At 43.0% G+C, this 25571-nt stretch overlaps 1 protein-coding gene across 2 annotated transcripts in view; it reads right to left on the bottom strand.

The window, feature by feature from the left end:
* LOC311244455 (charged multivesicular body protein 4c) overlaps nucleotides 1-19510 on the bottom strand; it is a 33513-nt gene extending 14003 nt beyond the window's left edge. The window contains exons 1-5 of one of the 2 annotated variants that reach the window (XM_084333972.1): nucleotides 19199-19510; nucleotides 5797-5974; nucleotides 4536-4650; nucleotides 2454-2574; nucleotides 1749-1841 (exon numbers count right to left, since the gene is read on the bottom strand). In XM_084333972.1, coding sequence (XP_084190098.1) covers nucleotides 1765-1841; nucleotides 2454-2574; nucleotides 4536-4650; nucleotides 5797-5974; nucleotides 19199-19382 — 675 coding nt within the window. In that variant the 5' untranslated portion in view covers nucleotides 19383-19510 and the 3' untranslated portion in view covers nucleotides 1749-1764. Of the gene's footprint in view, nucleotides 1-1748; nucleotides 1842-2453; nucleotides 2575-4535; nucleotides 4651-5796; nucleotides 5975-19198 lie in introns of those variants that run through there. The other variant, XM_084333973.1, reaches the window with a different exon arrangement.
* Nucleotides 19511-25571: the final 6061 nt, after the last annotated feature.

Here is a 25571-nt window from a genome sequence, read left to right as displayed (position 1 = left end):
TTGAGCTCAGACATATACTGTATGTAATCCATTGCGTTACAACAACCTCTCAAAAAGAGACCATAAGTTTGGAGTGCTTCGACATCCTCTACCTTAACCGTTGGCCAAGAGAGGGCCTTGTCCAAATAAGCTGCAGCAATCTTTTGCTCATTTCCAAAGTGTTCCTTCAACAAAGCCTTTGCCTTGTAATATCCTCTGTCTGCAGGCATTTGTTGACAGCTTTTAACTAGCTCTCGTGGTTGCCCCCTGGTGTACTGTGCCAAGAAGTGCAGACAGTCTCTTACATCACCTGTCCTTTCTTCAATGTTGTACTCAAAGGTTCTCATAAAAGCATGGTACTGAAGAGGATCTCCCTCAAACACTTGGATCTCTCCGTTTGGCAAAGACGAGACATTCTGCTGTTGCACCAGCATAGCTGTAATTTCGTTTTGTCTTGCCATTATGGACAACAAGTTATTACTTTCATCTGTGATTGGCACATGAGCATGTGTACCGGCCACAAACTGAGGTGTTGAGACACCAGTTATCATATTAGAAGCCATCCCAAGCTTGGGTGGTCTCTGGTGGACTATTCGTGATCCAACATCCACAGTATTTTCTCTTTCATTTGGCTTAGTGGAATGAGAATTGGATCAGGTTTCTTAGATGTGTTCCCACTCACACTGCTTCTTGAGGTTCTAAATACATCCATCATAGCCTGTGAGGCTGCTATCTCCACTTCAAGCTCAAATTGCTCTTTCCTTTTCCTTATTTCCTCCTCCTGCTGATCCAGATCTTGTTTGTGCTTAAGCAACAGTTGACGCGTAAGGAGAGCAACCATTTTGGCTTCTGCTTTGACACGGGAAGAAGTAGAGGAGCTTGAAGTCATGGAGGACCTAGATTGTGAACCATGTCCTCTTTTTCCAATATTTGAGATGCTGTCACTTGGCAGAATTCCATCCTGCATTTTTCCAGACAAGACATCCTGCTCCATGTCTGAGGACATTTTGTTAAGCTGTAGCTCACCCAACCCCAAGCCTGGATGATCTTTAGACTCCTTGTCATGAGTCTCCATGTCCCTTGTTGCATGTTTTGAGTCCAGTCTGTCATTTTCAGAGAGCCATTGTTTCACATCCTCTATAAATCCTTTGTTATATTGGTTGACGCTTGCAAACCATGCATTTTGTTTATGCTGCTCCTCCTGATATATCAAAGTCATGAGTGAATTATGCAGTGAAATTGTGTTGTCATGCAACTGTATCAAATTAGCCAGCTGAGTTTGCACCTGTAAAGCATTATCATCATTCACCATGAGCTCCTTCAAAGCAGTGATGACACCCTTTATTTTATTCACTTTTGCATGGCGGGCTGTCTGACGTTTATCAATTTCATTCACCAAGGCCTTTTCAATGAATTTCCTTTTTCTTTTAACAATTGCATCATCAGCTCCATTGACATTTGAACCAGCATTTAATTCACAGACATCTGAACCAGCATTTAATTCACCAACATTTAAACCAGCATTTAATTCATCGCCATTTGATTTGCTCATGTTGACATCCAGCTTCGCTACTTTCCATTCATGAAAGCAATCAAATATTGTCTGAGTAGTCGAGCAACAGAAATAAATGAGTCAATAATCCACGTCCGCCACTTGATGTGCGTAAACGAGCGATCCACTCACTCTGTAAACACAATATGAATGAACTGAGTTAACACCTGTTGCGCTGCAGTGCACTGCCGTGCTGCCATTCATTCCGTTGTGTGTTTTCCTTTACTCACGGTTTACATCCAAAGTGGCTGAGTGGTCCATCGTTCTATGCGCAATTCCAGCGAAGCGCTATATGGGATCCGTAGCCTTTCTGTTGACAATGTAACGCGACTATTTTAGCGTGACAAGTAAAAAGCCGCTGAGAGGGCTTGGGCAGGGAGATCTGTCCGACACGCGAGTCCAATGAATGAGCATGAGTCCATAGCTGCAGTGCAAGGTTTTTTTATTTCTAACTTTGGTTACATGCTCTTGCAGATGGTATACTGATGTTGATGGTAAACTGAGTAACGTAGTGCGGTCAACAGAAATATAGGCACCCTGCCTCACCCTCTCTCTGTAACAAACAAACACTGAATGGTTCCCAGGCACAGGTGATATTAATTACCCTTCTTCCCACACCTCCAGACAGACACACCCACCACCACTGGTGACAAAATGACATACACCTCCCTGCTCCCACATTTAGTTAATGAGGTAAAAATACTTTAGGGGTCCCCTTACATTTAGGTAATGAGGTATAAGAATGTATCGTTAGGTAACGAGATAAAAAGCTTTTGGTGTGTCTTACATTTAGGAAATGAGGTAAAAGAATTTAGGAGTCCTCTTACATTTAGGTAGTGAGGTAAAATACTTTAGGGGTCCCCTTCAATTTAGGTACTGAGGTATAAGGATGCATCTTTGGGTAATGAGGTAAAAGGTGCACCTTTAGGTAATGAAGTGGAAGGCACGTTGGGTAGTGGGACGTTCTCCGTCCCTCCGATCTCCAGCAGATTCTTGTCCAGCTCTTCCTGTTCCAACTCGTCCAGCTCCGCCAGGAGCTCATCCTGGTCGACAAATAAACAAACAACAGTGTTTAACACTTTAATTGCCATGGGTTAAATTCATAATTTACCATCCGTCGCCAGCTCTATTTGTCTATGGAGAAGTTCCCCTTCTTTGCAGGGCTATAACTTTTTAAATTCTATTGCTACATTGCCATTATTATGGCCCATTCAATGTCCTATATGTATTGTTCAGGGTGTAGCAACGTTAAACTTTTTCATTCACATATTCATACTAAAATATGGTCTAAAGTATAAGTATGTTTTTATCGTTTTCTGCAGCTTTCTTCAGAACGTGATTTATAGCCCTAAATGCATTATATTGATGATCAAATACAGTTTGGTAGGAATCTGTGCGAGATAAAAAGTTTCAACTGGACGTGGTTCTAGACGTTTCTACGCATCATCTGATGATGACCGGATGGGCGGGGGATCGTTTATAATTCCGTGGGCAGCGTTAGATGATTCATCCAGAGTGAGTCATATGTTCATCAGATCAGTTAGTATAGAATACGTTAGAATATAACGCTGAATCTTACCGTGGCTTCCTCGCGCCGCTGGCAGATGAGCGTGGAACAGATTTTTTTCTATTATGGGATGTAGAAATGCCCGATCCATTTCCAGGTTGTATAATAGTATATACGTCCAAATAACGTTGTTTATTGAGTTAGGGCGAGCGATCTATTATCCAGTGTTTCAAGATGGAGTCGCGGGAGCTATAGAGAGTGGCCGGACCACATTTGGATGAGTACTACCGGTTCAAAGGTTAATATCCGGTTGCCGATCTGCCGATCGGCCACCAGATGGCGCTTTTGAACCGCTAGAGAGTTGAGAGGAGATCAGCACTGGGCTGTGGTTGTACTGGGAGCTGCCCAGTGGCCAGCAGTAGGGGGCTGTGGTTGTACTGGGAGCTGCTCAGTGGCCAGCAGCAGTAGAGGGCTGTGGTTGTACTGGGAGCTGCCCAGTGGCCAGCAGTAGAGGGCTGTGGTTGTACTGGGAGCTGCCCAGTGGTCAGCAGTAGGAGGCTGTGGTTGTACTGGGAGCTGCCCAGTGGTCAGCAGTAGAGGGCTGTGGTTGTACTGGGAGCTGCCCAGTGGCCAGCAGTAGGGGGCTGTGGTTGTACTGGGAGCTGCTCAGTGGCCAGCAGCAGTAGAGGGCTGTGGTTGTACTGGGAGCTGCTCAGTGGCCAGCAGCAGTAGAGGGCTGTGGTTGTACTGGGAGCTGCTCAGTGGCCAGCAGCAGTAGAGGGCTGTGGTTGTACTGGGAGCTGCCCAGTGGTCAGCAGTAGGAGGCTGTGGTTGTACTGGGAGCTGCCCAGTGGTCAGCAGTAGAGGGCTGTGGTTGTACTGGGAGCTGCTCAGTGGCCAGCAGTAGGAGGCTGTGGTTGTACTGGGAGCTGCCCAGTGGCCAGCAGTAGAGGGCTGTGGTTGTACTGGGAGCTGCTCAGTGGCCAGCAGTAGAGGGCTGTGGTTGTACTGGAGCTCGCTGGCCTGGTGGTTGTGTGTCATGTATGACTTTGAAGCAGGGGATTAGAACAAATCCCTCCTCGCCATCTCACGCACTAGGCTGTCAACCATGGGGCACCGTGCTTTTTCACTGGGGCCGCGCCTGTGGAATCAGCTGCCAGGATCCATCAAGGCCTCACACTCCCTTACTGCCTTCAAGGCCAGCCTTAAAACTCATCTATTTCACCCTGCCTTCCACTAGAGAATTTTTTTATCTGCTCCTATGTTTTATGTTTTTTATTATACATTTTTGTTTTTATTAAACCTTTTTTATTCTTATGTTTTTATTTTATTCATTTGAATGTTTTCATGTTTTAAACCTTTTATTTTTATTTTATTCTCCTGCTGTGAAGCACCTTGAGATCACACTGAGTTTAAAGTGTGCTATATAAATGAAATCTATTATTATTATTAAATCGACTCGGGTCAATAATACAGTATATACAAAGTGTTCCACACCTCATCAAACTCCTCTCCGAAGCCCACAGGCTTGGAGATGGCATCAGAGATCTCCTGGGCCAGCTCCTGCTGCTCGGTGATGTCCTGCATCAGGTCATCCACCTTGTCGATGTCCCTGAAACAGCGGTGGCGTAGGGGTTAACGTTAGGAGGTGATTTGTAAACACAAGGCATACTGTAGCGGTAACTATCAAGCAAAGTGTTGGTACCATAGAAAACGCTTCCTGTTGTGGTTGAAATGGGGAGAGGAAGTAGTGTTTTAGTTTTAGCTGGATACCTTTCTGGTGACACCATGATTCAGTTTTAAAGGGACACTTCACTAAAAAACAATGCTGATTTATTTTGCACATAATATCACACATCTAAAACCTCGGAACAGTTTTGCACACATTCATTTAGTTGTGTTAATTACAGCTCCATGAAATGATATGAATGAATGAATCAATCAATGATGACAACACAAGGATTCAATGTCACCAGTGGCCATATTCAAACTCATCTATCTTATTTTTGTTTGTGAATAATACATTTCATTTAAATCAATCAACAACCTATGATATTGTATGAAAAATCTCAATGATAGGGGATGCTCTCTTCTCTTCAAACTATAGTCTACCCATATAACTGTACGATGTACAATAATACTGTATATACCGTAGTATGTATATTATTTATATTTACCAACACCTGTCTGAAATATGCATATATATGCATATATTCCTATTTAGTATTTACATACCTGTATATACTATATCTATATCTGTATGTATCCCTTACCTACACATACTAGTTATTATACCACTGGCCGGTATGGCTACTACTACCATAGTGTATTTATACTTCTACTATCACTGTACATAATAATACTGTACATATGTCAGATTAGCATTATTACTCAGTAGTACTCATTTATATATATATATATATTACAGAATAATCACTTGTATATTGTCATTGCACTTTACGGTTACCTTTGCACTCTGGTTAGATGCCAACTTATTTGCGGGGTACTATACTTGTGCTGTATAATGACAATTTATTTAGTTAATTTATTATAGATTATCTAGTTTATAGTTATAGTTTATATTTATAGCTATAACTTATAGTTATAGTTTGGATGGATAGAATATACGTTGTGTATTATGTTTACAAATCTACTACGGTTGAGGGGTCCGGGAAAAAACCTTTTTTCTGAATTTCTTCTTTTGACAATAAAGGCATTTGAATCAATACATTTGAGTCTAATGTAGTTCTCGTCTTACATGTTTTCGTGGGCCGACTTCATGGCCTTGGCGGCGAAGCCCATGTTCTTCAGCACCTCCGTGTTGGTGTTGGCGTTCTCCAGAGCCTCCCTCTGGAACTCGATGGTGGACAGCGTGCCGTCAATCTGGGCCAGTTGCTTCTCATAGCGCTTCTTTCTTTTCAAGGCCTGCAACGCCGCTGTGGGGCAAGAAAACAACACACAAGAGGGAGAGGATGAGGAAGATGAGGAAGAAGGGAGGGATGGGTGGATGGTGGATTTATAATGAAACACGAGATACGTGTGTCTCAATGAAGAAACCCAATCCCATTGACAAAGGCCTTTAAACAATTATACTATGGAACCACATTCTTTGTCCCCATTAGCCATGTTCAGCCTGGCTGGGGTTACCTGGTCTAGCGTGGTATGGTACGGTCGGGTTTGTGTTTACATTAGCTATGTTCAGCCTGGCTGGGGCGAGCCATGGCCCAGGATGGTATGGTACCTTTGGGTTTGTATCTCCATTAGCCATGTTCAGCCTAGCTGGGGCTAGCCATGGTCTAGGATGGTATGGTACGGTTGGGTTTGTGTGTCCATTGTGTTTCTTGTAAACTCCCAGGTTGCTAGGCAACCTTTCAAAATTCACACCACCAATTGTGATACCCCAACTAAACCATGATGATAAGCCAGACCTGGCCAGGTTCTAAAGACAATGGGGGGGCGACAGTGGCTCAAGAGGTAGAGCAGTGGTCTGGTAATCAGAAAGTTCCTGGTTTAATTCCTGCTCCTCGCGGGCAGCGTGTCGCTGGAGCAAGACACTTAACCCCTAATTGCTCCCAATGAGCAGGTTGGCACCTTGCATGTTTGCCTCCGCCATTGGTGTGTGAATGTGTGAGTGAATGGGTGAATGTGAGGAACAAAATTATAAAGCGATTTGGATAAAACCATTTACCATGGAGATGCTCACTGTGTGCCAGACAAGCCACAGCACGGTTAAACCCTGGCTAGTGGAGACAAGGCCCATAATGGCATTGTCAAATTCAACAGACCCATAGATGGATAAATGAGGCATGTAGTTCACGGATAGCGAATTGTGAAACCAAGTCTCTGGGGTGTAGTCAGTGATTTGATAAACTATTGTTATAGCCAATATGAGCAGAGGCGGTTGCGTGTGGAGTTAAAAATAAAGAACTGCTTCCCCGATATGAGCAGGTCTTATTCCAGCATGTGGCTTTTCAAACAACTGCTGTCCTGTGACAAAATAAATTCTTAACCGACAAATAGTCACAGGTTTTTGTGGACCAAATGGAATAGTCTAAAAGATTGAGTTAATCTAAATCAACAAACCTGAAGATTAATCATGAATTCAATCATGCAGAAGAACCTCTTTAAATCAAACCCTTATCTGGTGCCAAAGCATATATATATAAATAAAGGGTCCATCTGTCTACATGACTGTCCTACTTTCACAGGACTAACTGAGGTGAGGTAAACTGTCTGGTGAAAAGATGCGACAGGCTGCCTCCTCGTGTACCGGAGGGGACACGTGATGCAAGGCTTCTATCCTCACTACAGCCGACCAGTGGGAGGCATAGTCTAGCAACGTTCAAGACAGGGGAGGGCAGAATTGAAGGGCAGAATTGAAGGGGAGAATTGGCGACACGAAATTGGGATGGAAGAAAAATATAAAAATAAGGAGAAAAAGTGGATACAAAAATTAAAATAAGGGGGAAAACAACACAATTTAGGCTATTATTATTCATATGGATGGTACTTTATAAACACGTCTCCCAAAGCCAGAAAGCAGAGAGCTAAGAAGACTCAAACTTGTGACGGTCGGCAGGGACCGCTGACAGCAGCCGGAGAACCAATGGCAGCAGAACTCGAGAACTACTAGGAATGATCTGATCACTAAGTGTGTCTGACTCTTACCACCTAAACTACAACGTATAATGTACAGTATGATGTATATCATGCCAGTTAATAATGTATACTGCACCCGTGTATACTGTATACTTCAGATTCTAAGTGTATAGCCTAATACAACAGATGGGGCATAGACCCTCATCTGCACCTCTGATTACAGTTTACTTGCTCATATTCAGAGTTAATTATATTGTTTACACTGCTTATTTTTATCTTTACTATAGTTGTATTTGCCTATATTTATGTCTTATACTATTACCCTGCCCATACTTGTACCTCCCCTCCCCCATGCTACTATGACTCCTGAATTTCCCCAAGGTGATCAATAAAGGAATATCTTATCTTATCAGTGGTCTCAAAAGCACTTACCCATCAAGTCAAGTCAAGAGTTTTATTTGTCACAGCATACAAGCATACAGTGAAATGCGGGAGGTCACTTACCCATCGGTACATGTACAGGTCGCGTCTATTTTTTTTACCAACGCATTTCCAGTTCCGCGTTCACGTTCTGCGATCTGATTGGCCACTGACGTTTCTGGTCATGTGACATGTGCGCCCAATCGCGTGACGCCTGTGTCTTTGCCCATTTCCGCCTCGAACGGCATGCAAACGACCTAACACCTAGTTTATCACTGGTTAAGCTTAGGCGACTCTTTCGAAGTTGGTTACGGTTAGAGTTTGGAATCAGGGCTGGTGTTCTATCGCCCTGCTCTAAGACAAACTCTAACCTTAACCAACTTCGAAAGAGTGCCTAAGCTTAACCGGTGAAAGAAACAGGCGTCACACGATTGGCCGCACATGTCACACGACCAGAAACGTCAGTGGCCAATCAGATCGCAGAACGCACACGCGGAACTGGAAATCCGTTGGTAAAAGTATTGACGCGTACAGGTCATGTTCTACTTGCCTAAAAGGTCATGTTCACAAAGATAAAAGGGTCCGTTGTAAACAATGGGTAGGATTATAATTATATAGCCTACTGTAGCCGTTGTAAGTGTAAGAGCCCTCCATTGTAAGTGTTTCTTGTTTTTGCTAACTGTCCCCCCAGGTGTGCATGAAGAAACGAAGGTACTTAAGGCGGGGCATTCTCTTTCTTTTTGGAAGAAAGAAACATGCTTGATTTTTAGTTGTTAAACAACATGTTATTATTATATGAAATGATCTCAACACAAATCTAAGAAATAAGACCTTTAGATACCATAGAAGTATAGTCACGAGCGGTGCATCAGCAAAACACACAGGATCCTGAAAGACCCCACCCACCCAAACCACACACTTTGGTTTGAGCTCATGCCGTCTGGCAGACGGTACCGCAGTCTCAGGTCCACATCCAAGAGAACACTGAACAGCTACTTCCACCGGGCAAACAGACTGCTGACGGATAGACTCTGAATTATTACATGAGCATATACACACAAAAGCACCTTAAGTGACTTACACACCACACAAGCACACTTAGACACACACACAATGCTGCTATTTACACTGTAGAAATATTTTTATTTATTTATCCACTGTCTTTACCTTGTATTGTATAGTTTACAGATTGTTGTATAAAAATCGAATACGGTTGAGGAGCCGGGAAAAACAAGCATCTCACGTTTTTGCGAATGTATGTGGTACATTTAAAAAAGCTGCGACAATAAAACAGAACATCTGAATTTGCAGAAGCACTGTACATGGGGGTAGATGTAGCACTGTAAAGGGGGGTAGATGAAGCACTGTACAGGGGGGTAGAGGTATATTTCCCTTGAAATACAACACAGAGCATGTCTGTGGCCTATACTGCTCGCAACGAGACAGAGGAGGGGCGGAGAGAGAGAGGTTGGCACCAAACAATAAACATGCGGTTTAGCTTGCATAGCGGATTCATTAAGCGACACCGATACTGGTATGGGCAGCGTACATTTATTGTGTACCTTTTCAACACATTTTGAAAGTGGTTTTCTTTTCCATTTGAAAATCACACCAGTGCGATCTAAAGAAAATAAAATGTATTGACGTGTCGAAGTAAAGAAGGTGCAAAATGCGACCAATCATGTGCTGCCATCATTGTTCACAGCGTCTTTGAGCATCTGGAAAAGCGCTATATATAAAATAGATGTATTATTATTATTATTGTATGTTTCAGTGAAGTTAAGCCATACTTGAGTGTTTTGCTTTTGACCTGATGCTGTTCTGCTATTGTCTGCCACTTTTAAAGTCCATGTGAGGCAGCAGGTAAGAGAACACTGCTCTGCAATTTTCCAGACCACAGAAGTGCGACTGATGGTTGTTATGCATAAGGTGCAATGCATAAGGTGCAACACCACTAGTTTATCAATTTTAATAATTTGCAGGGGGGGGGGGGGGGGTCCGGTACATTCTAATCTTTACTCACACACTATACTCGTAAATTATTGTTCCGGTTCGCACATGTGAAATACCCCAACTGTAGAGACCTGAATTGACAGATACTTTTTTTTATTAATTTATTTAACATATATGGATGAATATAAAAATGATCATATACAAACAAACACCATATCCAAATAGGCTACTGGCAAGCAATTAACTAATGTTCTCTGTTCTAACAAGCGTGGCTGATTTTGCCGTCTCATCTGCCAATGGATGATTGGGAAGCTGGTAGGTGTTTGCGTGTCAGAGATGGGGAGGGAGAGAGCGGCGCACGTTTAAGTGTTTGTTTATGGACAAATAGATCTCTAGTTGTGTGAATAACGAACACAAGAAGGTTGCTTCCCAGTCTCTAAAAACAATAAAAAAAAAAAAAAAACATTGTCCATTCGCACAGCCAGAAGGCAAACTCCACTTAGTGTTTTACTTGCCCCGGGCAATCGGGTAACCGTTGGTGTCATTGGGTCTCATTCCCGAACGGATTTACAACCAAAAATGTCCTCTTAGGCAGATTAGGGAGTATTAGGGCTGGTAGCGCGATTCCCCAAATTTTCCTGAGATCAGATTTGAGCGTGGCTGAGAGCAGATTTAAGAGTGCTGAGGAGCACACTTATGATTGATTGACTAATTGAAAATTGTATTAACTTGACAGACTGTGTTCTCATAGTGATTCCTTCATGTTAACGCTACAGGCCTCCTTGGAATTAATTACTTAATCATAATTAAGACAATATTTGTACGATAAGAAATTACGCATTTGATGTCGGAAAAATAAATAATATGGATTCATCTGATCACAGGGCAGCTGGATTAACCATATCTGAACCAGCTATTTTGGACAAATGTATAATTACTTTAATTACTCAGATATTCAAACACAATTATGCAATTATTGTGAAATGATTGAAAATAATTATTATTTAATGCCTTCTGTGGAATTTGTATTTCTTATTTGTTACACATATGTTTTAATGATTAATTATATACATTTGAAAGAATGCAGGTCAACATGCAAATGATTGGTATACAATGGGACAGACCTTTGTTTGATATAGCTATAAACCTGCATTCCTTCAAATATATCATTAATCAATTAAACTTATATTGAAATACACTATATAGCCTATACACCAATACTGAAATGACAGTGGATAAATAAATAAATAAGAACTAAAGCTAATCGCATGGAAATAGACTGCATTAATATTCCATAACAAGTCTTGTGTGGGCCAGTATGGCCTACGTGTCTAATAATAATAATAATAATGACTTGGATTTTTATATAGCGCTCTTCACTGACCCAGAGCGCTTCACAGAGTCCATTATTCGTTCATACACAGTCATACCGGTGGTGGTAAGCTACAATTGCAGCCAGAGCTGCCCTGAGGCAGACTCACGGAAGCGGCCCCTCCGACCACCACCAACATTCATTCACATGCATACACATTCATACGAGGCAAGTAGGTTAAGTGTCTTGCCCAAGGACACAACGGCAGTGGGATGGACATGGGCTTGAGCGGGATTCGAACCACCAACCCTTGGATCATTGGACAACCCGCTCTACCCCTGAGCCACGCCGCCCCACAGTATAGGCTTAATATATTCTAGTTACTTGTTTCATTAGGATTTAGTAGATACTATATATATGCTCTGCCTCTGCCCTACGTACAGTATAAGTACAGACTGTACCTATACTGTACGTAGGGCAGAGCATATAGTATCTATTAAATCCTAATGCAAGAAGTCATTAATGGAATAATAAGCCTATACTGCGTTCATTCATTACGCCGTAGGCCAGACCTGGGTATTGTACGGCCCGCGAAAGATTACATGATAATAACAAAAAAAATTAATTAAAATTAAATATTTTTCTTTTTTTTTCATGTCAACGTTCACACGCACAATATACGCTTACCTAGGATTTGACTTGATTCAACAACAAAGCAGTCGGGGCAAGCCGAAAACGGTCGAAAGTGTGGTTATTTGAAGTTTGGATTTTTTTTCCACAACTGAGGTAGGTAGATAACATTTTTAGAGACTAAAGTACAGAAAAAAGGTACCGTTGGGTACCGGTATCGATTCACAGGTACCGGTACCGTATCGGTTCAAATGTGAACGGTACCCATCCCTACTGAACACACAACTGCAGGGCAAGGGCATTTTTGCTCATGAAATGCATAGCCATGTGAAAGCCTTCATGACAAAGTTGCAATTAATTTCAAGGCAACTAGGCAGCAACAATCTCAAACACATGAAAACCCTGAAAGAAGTCAAACCATCAGCTGATCACCGGCACAGGTACTCATCCATGTTGGGAGCACTGCATGATGAATTTTCAAGGCGTTTAAGATTTCAAAAAGATTGAGGATGAAATGCAGCTGGTTTCCTCTCCCTTTACCTGCAGTGTTGATAGTTGTTCAGCTTGAACTCATTGACCTGCAGTCTGATTCACTACTGAAAGAGCACTTTAAGTCAGCATCACTGCTAGAGTTCTACTCTGCTCTCAAGGAGAACTTTCCAAACATGAGGAGACATGCTCAGAAGATGTTGGTTCTCTTTGGATCCACCTACATATGTGAACAGACATTCTCAGTCATGACGTTTACCAAGTCCAGGTACAGATCCTCTCTCACTGATGAACATCTGGCAGCTGTGCTTCGCATCTCCACCTCAGACATGCAACCTGACTTTGATGGACTTGTTAAAGCTCAACAGAGACTGGATTTCTCACACTGAATGAAAAAAAGAAGAACTGAAGAACACTCAAATGTGGAAATATAACAAGTGAAATGGGACACTTGGTCTTTTTTTTTCTTTGTTTTGCACAGTTCTGAAAACATTAAATGTTTAATATAGGCATGTAAAGTAAAAAAGGCTACAAAACTGGGACACTTTTCTTTACACAGTTCAGTGACATGTCTTGTTTATTTTTGCTATAAGATGATGTGATGTCTTTAGAAAGCTAAGAAAATCCTTGTTTCAATAGTATATGAAACTCAAAATGCCCTTTGTTATTAATGTTTCACATTTTGTTTATCATTTTGGAAATAAATTATATTTGAATAAATGATATTTTTGAAAGCTAACCTCACCTTTTAATTGCCAAATAATAACATACACTCTTACCAGGGGTCAAAACAATGCCATTTACTCCTTTTTATATAAATAAAATGTATATTATGCATAATTGAGTTTGGAATTTTGGCCCGGCCCTCCAACATATTTTCAGTTGCTCATTCGGCCCCCTGGGAAAAATAATTGCCCACCCCTGCCGTAGGCATTAATGGAATAATAAGCCTATACTGCGTTCATTCATTACGCCGTAGGCATTAATGGAATAATAAGCCTATACTGCGTTCATTCATTACGCCGTAGGCTACAGTATACTGCGCGTGTGTGTGCGCGTGCTGCGGCAGGTGTACCACGAGCTGTACTATTGATGACAATACATGAATCTAATCTCATTTCGATGGGTCGCGCAAGACTCGCAAGGCACTTCCGCATCCATTTCCACACAGCTGCGTCATTACTTTGCCTTATAAGGAGCTCTGGAGGCGTTGTTTTGTATGCAAATGACCTGAACGGGGACGTGCTTTCGCGTTTGAGACATAATGCCATTCCCCAAGCAGATGTCACAGGTGCGACCGTTTGAGCCACTTAAGACATATTACCAGCACGTAATTACATTTATTCTGCATTATTCTGTCTCAGTCGGTTTCAAGATAAGTCTTCCAAGAGAACTCTTTGGAACATTTTGGGGAATGAGACCCATTGACTGTTGTGTCTGACTTGTTTTTGCATTTTTTATTTTAGTTTTGTATATTTCGTATAGTGTTTGGTCTTTATTCTTTAACTTTTATTTTTACTGTATGAAGCACAATCTCAGGAGGCTCATACAGAACCAAGCATTTCACTGTAATGTACATGTACCTTATATGTGACAAATAAAACAAAACTTGAAACTTGAACTTGATGACATCTGGCATTAAGGCGGGATCTGCTCCATAGAGAATCAATTATGTAACAGAGAGAGCACACTGGGGATTCCCTAAGGGATCTGGGTACATCTCTGGTTCAGATCTGATAACACTACTATAAAATACAGCTCACTTGGGTATCAAAGTTCAGAATTTCAGATAGACATTCTGTTTATCTGCAGATTAGTCCTTTTACACGTGTAGATAGTTACTGTATATAAATGGCAAATGGCTGCATTTATATAGCGCTTTTATCCAAATCGCTTTACAATTTGTTCCTCACATTCAGCCACACGCCGACATCGGAGGCCACCATGCAAGGTGCCAACCTGCTCATCAGGAGCAGTTAGGGGTTAAGTGTCTTGCTCAAGGACATTTCGCCACGCTACCAGGGAGGAGCGGGAATCAAACCAGGAACCTCCGGATAACCAGACGACTGCTCTACCTCCCGAGCCACTGTCGCCCCCCCCAGTATATGTAGTCCTACTCTTACTAGTTACGCTGCTGGCCAGTATGAATACTACCATACTGTAAAACACCTGTATCACTGTACATATTATACTACAACTCTGTACATCCGGGTAGCACTACACTCAGTACTAGTAGTAATTTGTATATTTTGTACCCAGTTTAATCATCTGTACATTACAGTTGCACTTTGCTGTTACATTTGAACTCTGGTTGGATGCCACACTTCTTTTCATTGTACTGTACTTGTGCTGTACGATGACAATACATTTGAATCTAATATAATCTGTGGCTCCACAACAACCATCTCCCATTCACTCGTCTATAGAGAAACTCCAGACGTTATACCTGATGACAGCACAACGTTTTAGAGCGTTACTTCTCTGGTTTCTGGCTTAAGGTAAGAGTTGTTCATGTTCACAAATACTGATCAGGCAGCAGGCCTTGTCCCTAGATGATGAATAACAAATACCATGTATGATCTATTGAACTAAAGGTGATGCTCCCCTTTAATACAAATAAATTGGGATGTACTTTGATAATAGGCCCCAGTCAGGTGACTACAAGATAGAGGCCTGACATGGAAATCTGTGGTAGTAAATCTGTCAGTCAATGAGATAGTGGCTGAGTCATATGTGATGGTATGGCAGAAGGAAGGACATAATTAGGCCAGGGCAATGAATGTACACAACAATAGCTAGCTAGGTCATGACTGTGTGACAGTCCTGGAACTTTATGCAATATTAGCCATGGCTCTGCGTACAGGCTGTGATTGTTTATTTAATAGGTGTGGTGAATACTCTTTGTCAGGAAGCACAGGGTTGGTTTCAAACATTGGGAAATTACGTGGGCGGCTGGGTGGCGCAGCGGACTAAGCGCTCGTCACCAACGCGAGAGACACTGGTATCGAATCCGGCTGTCAGCGTTGCCTCCGGCTTGGCCGGCCATCATACTGGCTCACGCAGCCTGTGTTACCAAGTAAACAAATCACGGAGATGGCCAGTTCGCCCGCAGCATCTAGTGCTAACGTTAAGCTCTCAGAATGGTAGCAGTTCGCCCGCAGCATCTAGTGCTAACGTTAAGCTCTCAGAATGGTAGCAGTCCTCCCGCAGCATCTAGTGCTAACGTTAAGCTCTCAGAATGGTAGCAGTTAGCCCGCAGCATCTAGTGCTAACGTTAAGCTCTCAGAATGGTAGCAGTTAGCCCACAGCATCTAGTGCTAACGTTAAGCTCTCAGAATGGTAGCAGTTAGCCTGCAGCATCTAGTGCTAACATTAAGCTCTCAGAATGGTAGCAGTTCGCCCGCAGCATCTAGTGCTAACGTTAAGCTCTCAGAATGGTAGCAGTTCGCCCGCAGCATCCTACACACAACAACACACACTCTCGTTACTAGGGATGGGTACCTTTCACATTTGAGCCGATACCGGTACCGGTACCTGTGAATCGATACCGGTACCCAACGGTACCTTTTTTCTGTACTTTAGTCGTAAAAAAAAAATCCAAACTTCAAATAACTACAATTTCGACAGTTTTCGGCTTGTCATTGCTCCGACTGCTTTGTTGTTGAATCAAGTCAAATCCTAGGTAAGCATATATTGTGCGTGTGAACGTTGACATGAAAAAAAAAAGTTAAAAAAAAAAAAAAAAAAACATCCCTACTCGTTACCACAACCTTACGGTATTTTCACAGCACTGTCGCAACATTACCGTAAAGCGTGAACACCGTTGTGATCATACACAACACTACAGTTAGCTCTCAGAATAGCCAGTTAGCCCGCAGCACCAGCAACGGTAAGCGTGTCTCGTTTAATTTCACTCACTGAAGCGGGGTTCCCCTCCTCCTCCTCCTGTGTTTAGACAACCAGCTCTGCATGGCTCGCCCCACTAGTGAGGACTAGTCTCGCCCTCTGCTGGCGCGTGTGTGCACTACAACAAAACTCAGTTTAGACGGTATTGATTTTCAATACCGTCGGTATTTCGAAATACCCCGGTATACCGTCATACCGCCCAAGCCTAGTGGTAATCTGGTCGTTGTAAACAGCGACTCCTACAGGTCGGTCAGGGCGCTTGCACAGCGAGGGAGGGAGATGGTAAGGGTAGTGTGACCTCCCACACGTTACACTTCGCCAATGAGAGTCCGCGCTGGCAGGTGAAAAGATGCTGCTGGCTGTTCTCCTATGTCTCGGAGGAAGCATCTGTTAGACTTCAGGGCTCCCTAGACCGACCAGTGGGGGGGCACATGCGAGCAACGACCAGGAAGGGGAGGGGGGAATTGACATAACGACTAAATTGGGATGGGAGGAAAACAGGAGAAAAAGTGGATAAAACATTGGGAAGGGCGGCTACGTGGCGTAGTGGGCAAGGCACTCGCCACGAATGCTGGAGACGCTGGGCTCGCCTGTTCGAGCCCAGCGCTCCACATTGCTTTCAGTTTAGCTGGTCGTTCATAATAATACACATTGGCCGTATTAGGGGGTGGGAAACTGATGGGTGGGGATCGGGCGTTGTGGACAGCGACTCCTACAGGTCGGTTGGTGCGCCTGCGCAGTAGAATCAGGAAGTGTCGGGGGCAGCGTGAGCTATAGATATCTATGAGCGTGAGCCTCCCACGCGTTAAGGCCTCTACATGCTACAGCAAATTCAAAGCAACTTCGACACAACATCGACAAAGCAACGGTGTTGCAGACACTCTACCTTTATGCTTCTGCAAAATCAACGCGCAGCCGATGTAACATTGTACCCCGTATGTAGCTAGGTTCCCTAGATAGATGACGCTTCCCTTCTCAACCAACCCATTGATAAAAGCAGAAAAATAAGCATAATTTTTACTTCCGGGCGGGGGGTTTCAAAATAAAAGAGCGAGTCTAAAAGCACCGTAAATACGTTTATTTTTTACAATATCTAACGTTACACGAACCTAAACTAATCTAAAGTTAGTTTAGGTTCGTGTTAACTTTGGATAATGTACAAAATAAACGTATTTCCGGTGATTTTAGACGTCGCTCTTTTATTTTGAAAACCCCCGACCGGAAGTGTTATAGTGTCTGTTGCTAGCAGCTTGACTTTCTGTGCTTTTCGAGCTAACGTTACCGTAACATCATTCGTTTCCAATGGAGAGGACCTCGGCTCACATGCAGCTCAAACTACCTATTGGAATAAATTACTTGATTGATGTTTAACTTGTCCCTGTGTGTGTCCAGTCATTTCGACTAGCAAACGTTGTATTTAACGTTACCTCAGGACGGATACCATTGTATTTACTTGGTTAGCTAATGTAGCTAATGTGGATAGCATTTTGAATAGACCCAATGCTAGCTGGCTGGCTACATCTTTATTTACTAAATTATGGAGGCTTTTTAATCGTCAAGGTAAGAGGATTTGTCATGATCAACTGAAGGCGTATGCTATGGAACAATATGTGCTTGGGTTTTCAGAAAAAGGCGAGCTATGTGACGCTGATTATTTAGCGTCAACGCTGGCTTCAACAATGGAGGATATTATTCTCTGCGGGACTAATATTATTCTATGACAGCCCCGCCCCCATTCGCTAACCAACCAATCACTGCTACGCAATATCAACGCAACGGTTGTTCAGTTAGATTCTGGGGACATGTACGCAACGTCCAAGCAACACAGTCTACAAGACCCTCTAAAACAACCGCGCTGAAATCGCGCCGATGTTGTGTTGCAGTTGCTTTGAAGTTGCTGTAGCATGTAGAGGCCTTTACTCCTCGCCACTGAGAGATCGAGCTGCGCAGGTGAAAAGATGCGACTGCTGTTACCTCAAGTACCAGAGGGGACTTGTGCTATGTATGACTTAGTCCACATTGCAGCCGGCTTGTGGGAGGCAAGAAACAGCGTTCGTGACAGGGGAGGGTTGAATTGGATGATACGAAATTGGGATGGGAGAAAAATATAGAAAATGGGAGAAAAAGTGGATAAAAAAAAAAAAAAAAAAACATTGGGAAATGACTTCTAGAGCCTGGCTGATTCCAATACCATCGGTCTTTCTCTAGATGCCACTGGACTTTCCAGTGAGTCCAGGTACACACCCACTGGTCTAACTACACACTATTAGCATGACGTCACGTTGCTGTCGTGACAGTGAGTGACCCTACTAGTCGACAGGTCTTCTGTATCCACAGTAAGCGTTCCCTCTACAGTGGAGCTATGAACATGCTACAGTAACAGTAGTTAGGGTATTTTTATTGATTGATTGAATTGATTGAAAATTGTATTTAACAGATTGCAGAATGGGTACAATACAGTACGGCTCAATACACACAATTGTTAAGGGGATGCAGACCAGAGAAAGACTTTCGTCTTGTTTACATCAGGGTCCCCCATTTATCATAATTTACACTCCTCCTCCTTCTGCATGCCGATGTTCATCTAAGCTACATTATGATGTTCATATTAATAATTTACAGCCACGATGGAAGGTGTGTTCATAAGAGATAACAGAGTGTAAAGTTGATCACATCCGACGCATGACAGAGTACAGCAGTGGACCAGTGGGAAAGTTAGCAGCTAGCTGCTGGTTAGCAGGAGGATACATGCTACTGAGCAGTTAGCCACTTGTTTTGGATAGCCGCACACAGTTCGATATCGATGTTATTGACGTGAATCGTTTCGCAGTGTGTGAACGACGTGTCTCACCTCGTTTGTTTTTCGTGCCGTTTTTCTTCGCAGTGAGCAGCTCCTCGTCGATCTTCTTCTCCAGAAAGTCCTGCTTCTTCGTCAGCATCTCCTCGGTGTCTCGGAGTTTCTGGATCGCCTCCTGCGCGCTCGGTCCCTTCCCTCCTTTTCCTCCGCCGCCGAAAATCTTACCAAACAAAGACATTCTCTGAGAAGCTAAAACACACACACAAAAATATATATATAAAAAAATATGTGAAATACGCGTGAGAAGCCCTAACTAGCTACACTGGCTAACACTGACACTTCGCCCTGGCCTGGATTATTGTTGACGTTTCCCTACTTCCTGGATAAGGCCCAATGACGTAATAGTGTTCCCTCGGTGGGCGTTGTTCAAAGGCTCTCTATCGCCCTCGTCTGGACAAATTAAGTAGTTCAGCATACAGTACTGTATTATTGTAGAAGCCAAAACCGACATATTAGAAGTTGTATTGTTTATGGTAATGGTATTGTATTTATGTTTTGAATATTAATGCACACCACTTCTTAGTATAATAGGCACTGTAATTAGAGTAATGTTATTCGGTTCAAATAACAAACTCTGCAAAACCAACCAACATCGACACGCTGCCCGGGAGGAGCGGGAATTCAACCGGGAACCTCCGGATTGCCAGACTACTGGTCTACCTCCTGAGCCACTGTCGCCCCCTGTTCATATGTTATGATGAATTGAAAATGGGGGACCCTGATGTAAACAAGACGAAAGTCTGTCAAGTTCAAGTTTCAAGTTTCTTTATTATTTGTCATACAGAAATACAGAATACTTTGCATGAAATGTTTCTTTCTGTTTTGCTCCTGAGAGTGTGCTAGATAATAACAAGATAGTATAAATAAGTATAATAAGTATCAAATAAGGGCGGCTACGTGGCGTAGTGGGCAAGGCGCTCGCCACAAATGACGGAGACGCTGGGCTTGCCTGTTCGAGCCCAGCGCTCCACATTGCTTTCAGTTTAGCTGGTCGTTCATACTAATACACATTGGCCGTATTAGGGGGTGGGAAACTGATGGGTGGGGATCGGGCGTTGTGGACAGCGACTCCTACAGGTCGGTTGGTGCGCCTGCGCAGTAGAATCAGGAAGTATCGGGGGCAGCGTGAGTCTCCCACGCGTTACTCCTCGCCACTGAGAGATCGCGCTGTACAGGTGAAAAGATGCGACTGCTGTTACCTCAAGTACCGGAGGGGACTTGTGCTATGTATGACTTAGTCCACATTGCAGCCGGCTTGTGGGAGGCAAGAAACAGCGTTCGTGACAGGGGAGGGTTGAATTGGATGATACGAAATTGGGATGGGAGAAAATATAGAAAAATGGGAGAAAAAGTGGATCAAAAAAAAAAAAGTATCAAATAGAAAGTCAAGAGTCAACCCAAGTAAAAACAAGTGTAAACATCAATTGTTCAGTATACCTCTATATACAGTATGTACATCTGGTACAAAAAATGGTGAGGTATAGCTTAGCTTGTGGTGCCACCTTGTGGTGGTGAGGTGCAATAAGGAATAAGGGATAAGGAATGAGAGATGTGCAATTCCCTTACCAATAATATAAATATAAAGTGTAAAGTGTGGTAAAGTGGGTGCTACAGTGTGTTGTTTATTTAAAGTGAGTGTGTGTGTGCTGTGGGTGTGTTGATGGCCTGTTATTGTTCATTGTTCAATCATTGTTCATTGAGCATCCTTGTTCATTGAGCATCCTGATGGCCTGGGGATAGAAGCTCCTTCTGAGTCTCTCTGTGCTTGCCATGAGACTCCGGTATCGCTTGCCGCAGCAGTTCAAAGAGGCAGTTGTTTGGGTGGCTGGAGTCTTTGATTATTCTCTTAGCTTTTTTTCCATGCACCGCTTGTTGTAAATGCCTTGGAGAGTGGGAAGCCCCCCTCCAATTGTGCGTTCGGCTGAACGGGCCACTCTCTGTAGTCTGCTGCGGTCTTGTGCAGTGCTATTCCCAAACCAGGAGGTGATATTGCCAGTCAGGATGCTCTCTATTGTGCATGAGTAGAAGTTCTTGAGGATCTTCTGACTCACGTTGAACTTCCTTAAGCGCCTCAGGAAGTAGAGGCGTTGTCGTGCCTTCTTGATAACACTGTCAATGTGTGTGGTCCATGTCAAGTCCTCGGATATGTGGACTCCGAGGTACTTAAAACTGTTCACTCTCTCAACCGGTGCCCCGTCGATGTTGAGGGGGCTGTAGTCCCTGACCCCCGACCTCCTAAAGTCCACAATCATCTTCTTTGTTTTGCTGACGTTCAGGGAGAGGCTGTTCTGTTGACACTTCTCTAGTCTGCCTCCCCTTAACAATTGTGTGTATTGAGCCGTACTGTATTGTACCCATTCTGCAATCTGTTAATAACATTTTCAATCAATCAATCAATGCAGAGTTTCCCAATGTAATTGGCGCAGTGGACTGCATGCAGATCCCCATCAAATCGCCCTCTGGCCCAAACGAGGCAGATTTTGTAAATCGAAAAGGCTTTCACAGCATTAATGTGCAGGTAGGCCTACTTATGACATAATTTTCCTCAAATTACATTGCTATAAAAACAATCATATGTCTTTGACAATAGGGGTCATGGACCTTGCAATTGCCTGCTGTAGGCGACCCATGTACTGTACAACACCCATGACTTGACCGCAATTCATCTTAGATGATCTGTGACTCCACCTGCCTCATCCCGTCCACGACTCCAGAATATTCCGAGAGTCTACATTGTGTCACAGCTTCGAGCAAGGTATAGCAAATCTCATGTCATTTAGAAATTGCTTATTTTATGTAGAGGTGATCTAACATTGTACATAATTATTATATAACTAGGTCATTACGATGGACTCTTAATTGGAGACAGGGGTTATGCCTGCAAGCCCTACTTCATGACCCCCTATCCAGAGCCAGCACCAGGGCCTCAAGCCCGTTTCAACGGGGCTCATGCTCGAACGAGAGCCCGGATTGAGATGACCTTTGGCTAACTGAAGGCCAGATTCACGTGTCTGCGGGTGGCACCAGACAGGGCATGTGACATCACTGTGGCATGTGCATTGTGCAGTGCTCCACAATCTGGCAACACTCAGGAAGGAGAGGGTCCCAGTCATCATGGACCATCCTGAGGATGACCTACAGCCAGTCCACTTGGACGAGCAGACCGGACGGGCTGCAAGGGACAGAATTGCCCACCATCATTTTAGTTAGGTGTTGAGATGAATTTTATGTTTTAATGTTAATGTTGGACTCATTTTATGTTTTTCTCTTTATGTTTGCATGTTTCATTTATATGGGTATATGGTTTGCCACCCCCTTTGCGATTAAGTTACCCATTAATAGAGGAACATGTACAAAAATAATTTAAGAGATCCATGTTGTAGAATAAAGCCTTTATTTGTACTCTATTGGTCAGCCTGTAAATGAAGGTGCACAAGAAATAAGAATTTCAGTTCAGTTACAATTCATGCCAAAGCTCACAAATACTTTAGGCAAAGCATTACATGGTTACACTTACATCCAGCTGCCGATCAAGCAATGCAATCTCCTTGTGGATCTTCCTCATTTTGAGCTGCCCCCAGCTATGCCCTCCATTATGGGCCTACCCCTATTGTGCTGGAGTGCCAGCTCCTCAGCAGGAGTAAAATCCGGAGTCTTAAAGGTGTTGACCATATCAGCCCTCTTTTTGTTTGCTAAAATATGAAGGATATATGACACTGACAAGCTGTTCAATACAATACCATGGCACAAATTGTATGGCACAAATTGTATTGACTCACCATTCTGAATAATGTTTTTGTGCTTAGTTTTTACTTGCTCCCATGTTCTCTTGATGGCTGGGTTGCAACTACATGGGGGTTGAAAGCACTCATAATTATATGACAGTGTTATTAGTACACCATATAGCATAGAATTATTGTAGAAAATGATTAAGGTGGACTCATGATAAGAATAGAGAGAATCGCACACAATGTTGTTTCACTGCTTCAATTTATTGAATTTCTGATTATGAATAATACATACATATACTGATCCGCCTATACACAGATTTGCACACATATTCAAACTCCTACTTCTATATGGTCATCTACACATACATCATACATGTATATACACATATAGTACATGGTACCTAAGCGCATACAGTACATATATCATAAGTATCTATTAATTCGTATCAATTAGATACTCTTTGGGCTTGTTTTTATCTACTTATTCTGAAAGAGTTGAAATTATTATTTTCGCTAGCAAGATCTCATTCGATGATTCATTCCATTAAGCCTACTGCCAGCAGGCACATTTAAAGAAATATAATCTGATTGATTGGGATAATGAGGCATAGCTTATACATTTTCCCAACACTTAACGCATTTAACTTGTCTGCGATATTTTGCCATGCTTCTAGTCTTGCTCTCGCAGCGGGCGGTGTTGCATTTTTCCATGATTATGTGCTTATTGTATTCTTCATAAGTGTTCATTATCATCTCCTGTTCGTCAGCGTTGAAAAAAGACGCTCTTTCTTTGACTTTAGTTGCCATTTAGAAAATCATTGACGCTTTCCCCTTTTAAAGTAGGACGGGCATGCGCAATTATCCTGATTACTGAAGTCTGGTTCGAATTAACAAGATTGTTTGAGCGTGAATCAGCCTTTGAGAAACTGAGATAGCCTGACATCAATCATCGGGTTCATTTAAGATGGCTAATAGGACATTTGATCGAGTTGAACCACGTACTGTACGAGGAACGGGGCACTGTTCTTAACCATCATTTTCTTTGGATAATAAACCTTACAAACTACATCAGCTGCAGCCTGGACATTCAACTCTGTCAACATCCACAACTTCTTTTGTTACCTGAGTAGAACATCTGAGTAGGTGCATCGTGGCGCATTGTCAATTTATTAGGGAATGACAAGCGGCCACTACAAAGTAGGAACAAGGTTTTATCTCTGTATACTTGTCCTATTGCATTGTGTCGTTGCTGGATGGGTTTCAAACTGGAGATGTTTGCTTCTAAGAAATATTTTGAAGCACTGTAAATCAAATGGAAGCCTAGCAGATGCTTCTTTGAATAGTAAATATATTATAAATATTTGTAAACAACATTGCTGGCCCTGCAATTATACACACTTTTTTAGTTGTTCCCTGAGCATAGTCTATTGTAATGTATGTTTTCATAAAAGCTTTCCACAAAGACAAAACATTTTCTGTCCCCCATTGGGCCACTACAATAGAAAGTAGAGTCACTGCTGATGGAGACTCAGTGTTCAGGTTAACAGAGCACGAGTTGAGGAGGACCTTTAAGAAAGTAAATACCAGGAAAGCGGCAGGACCGGATGGCATCCCTGGACGCATCCTAAAAGTCTGTGCCGACCAACTGGCCCCGGTATTCACTGACATATTGTATTTAACCTGTCCCTAGAACAGTCTGTCATCCCCACCTGTTTGAAAAAGTCCACTATTGTCCCTGTACCCAAAAAACCCACGCCCACTTGCCTCAATGACTACCACCCTGTAGCTCTCACCTCCATAGCCATGAAGTGCTTTGAGAAGCTAGTGAAGGGCTACATCTGTTCCTCCCTCCCTAGACCCCCTGCAATTTGCATACTGCCCCAACAGGTCCACAGACAGAGGACGCCATAGCTAGCCCATGTGCTGCACACAGCAGCATCACACCTGGACAAGAGGCAGGGGAACTATGTGAGAATGCTATTTATTGACTACAGCTCAGCATTCAACACCATAGTCCCCTCCAAGCTCGTCGTCAAGCTCAGAGACCTGGGCTTGAACTACGACCTCTGCCAGTGGTTCTTGGACTTCCTGACAGGTGGTGAAAGCAGGTAACTGCACCCATAGATATATATAACACTAGATGGCTCACAGCGGAGTCTCCCGCGTAGTTCACCGGCGGCCATCTTGTTTCAGTGGACTTACTGATGATGGTGATGATCTGCACAAACAAAAATACTTTTAACTCGCTGAAATCTTGACGGATTTACAAACAGTTTGGTTTATTACAAACGTTATGATTCTTGCTTTTTCTTTTCATATGAAAGTCCATTATAAGTATGCAGTATGATAACTACATCTCTGACGTTTTTAACAAACCAGACGGTTGAAAATTGAGCAAGCTATGGTTATTTCAATAGTACATGCACCTGCACCATAGACATGCATGTTATGAGTGGGCGTGCTCCACCGACGCAAGATGGCCGCCATGTGGCAATGTCGGTCTCCGTTGGCCAGCAGCACGGGTAAGTCATCTAGTGCAGGGGCGTAACTGACGCCGGGGACATCGGAAAGTGTCCCCCGCATGTTTTCAGAATGCAGTTATTGTACCTCCCACGTTTTACCGTCCAAAGAGCTGA

The sequence above is a fragment of the Notolepis coatsorum genome (genome assembly GCF_963971535.1).
Source record: "Notolepis coatsorum genome assembly, chromosome: 17".
In the NCBI taxonomy this organism is placed as follows: domain Eukaryota; kingdom Metazoa; phylum Chordata; class Actinopteri; order Aulopiformes; family Paralepididae; genus Notolepis; species Notolepis coatsorum.
The sequence above is the reverse complement of the archived record's forward strand: the minus strand, read 5'-3'. Positions and strand labels throughout refer to the sequence as shown.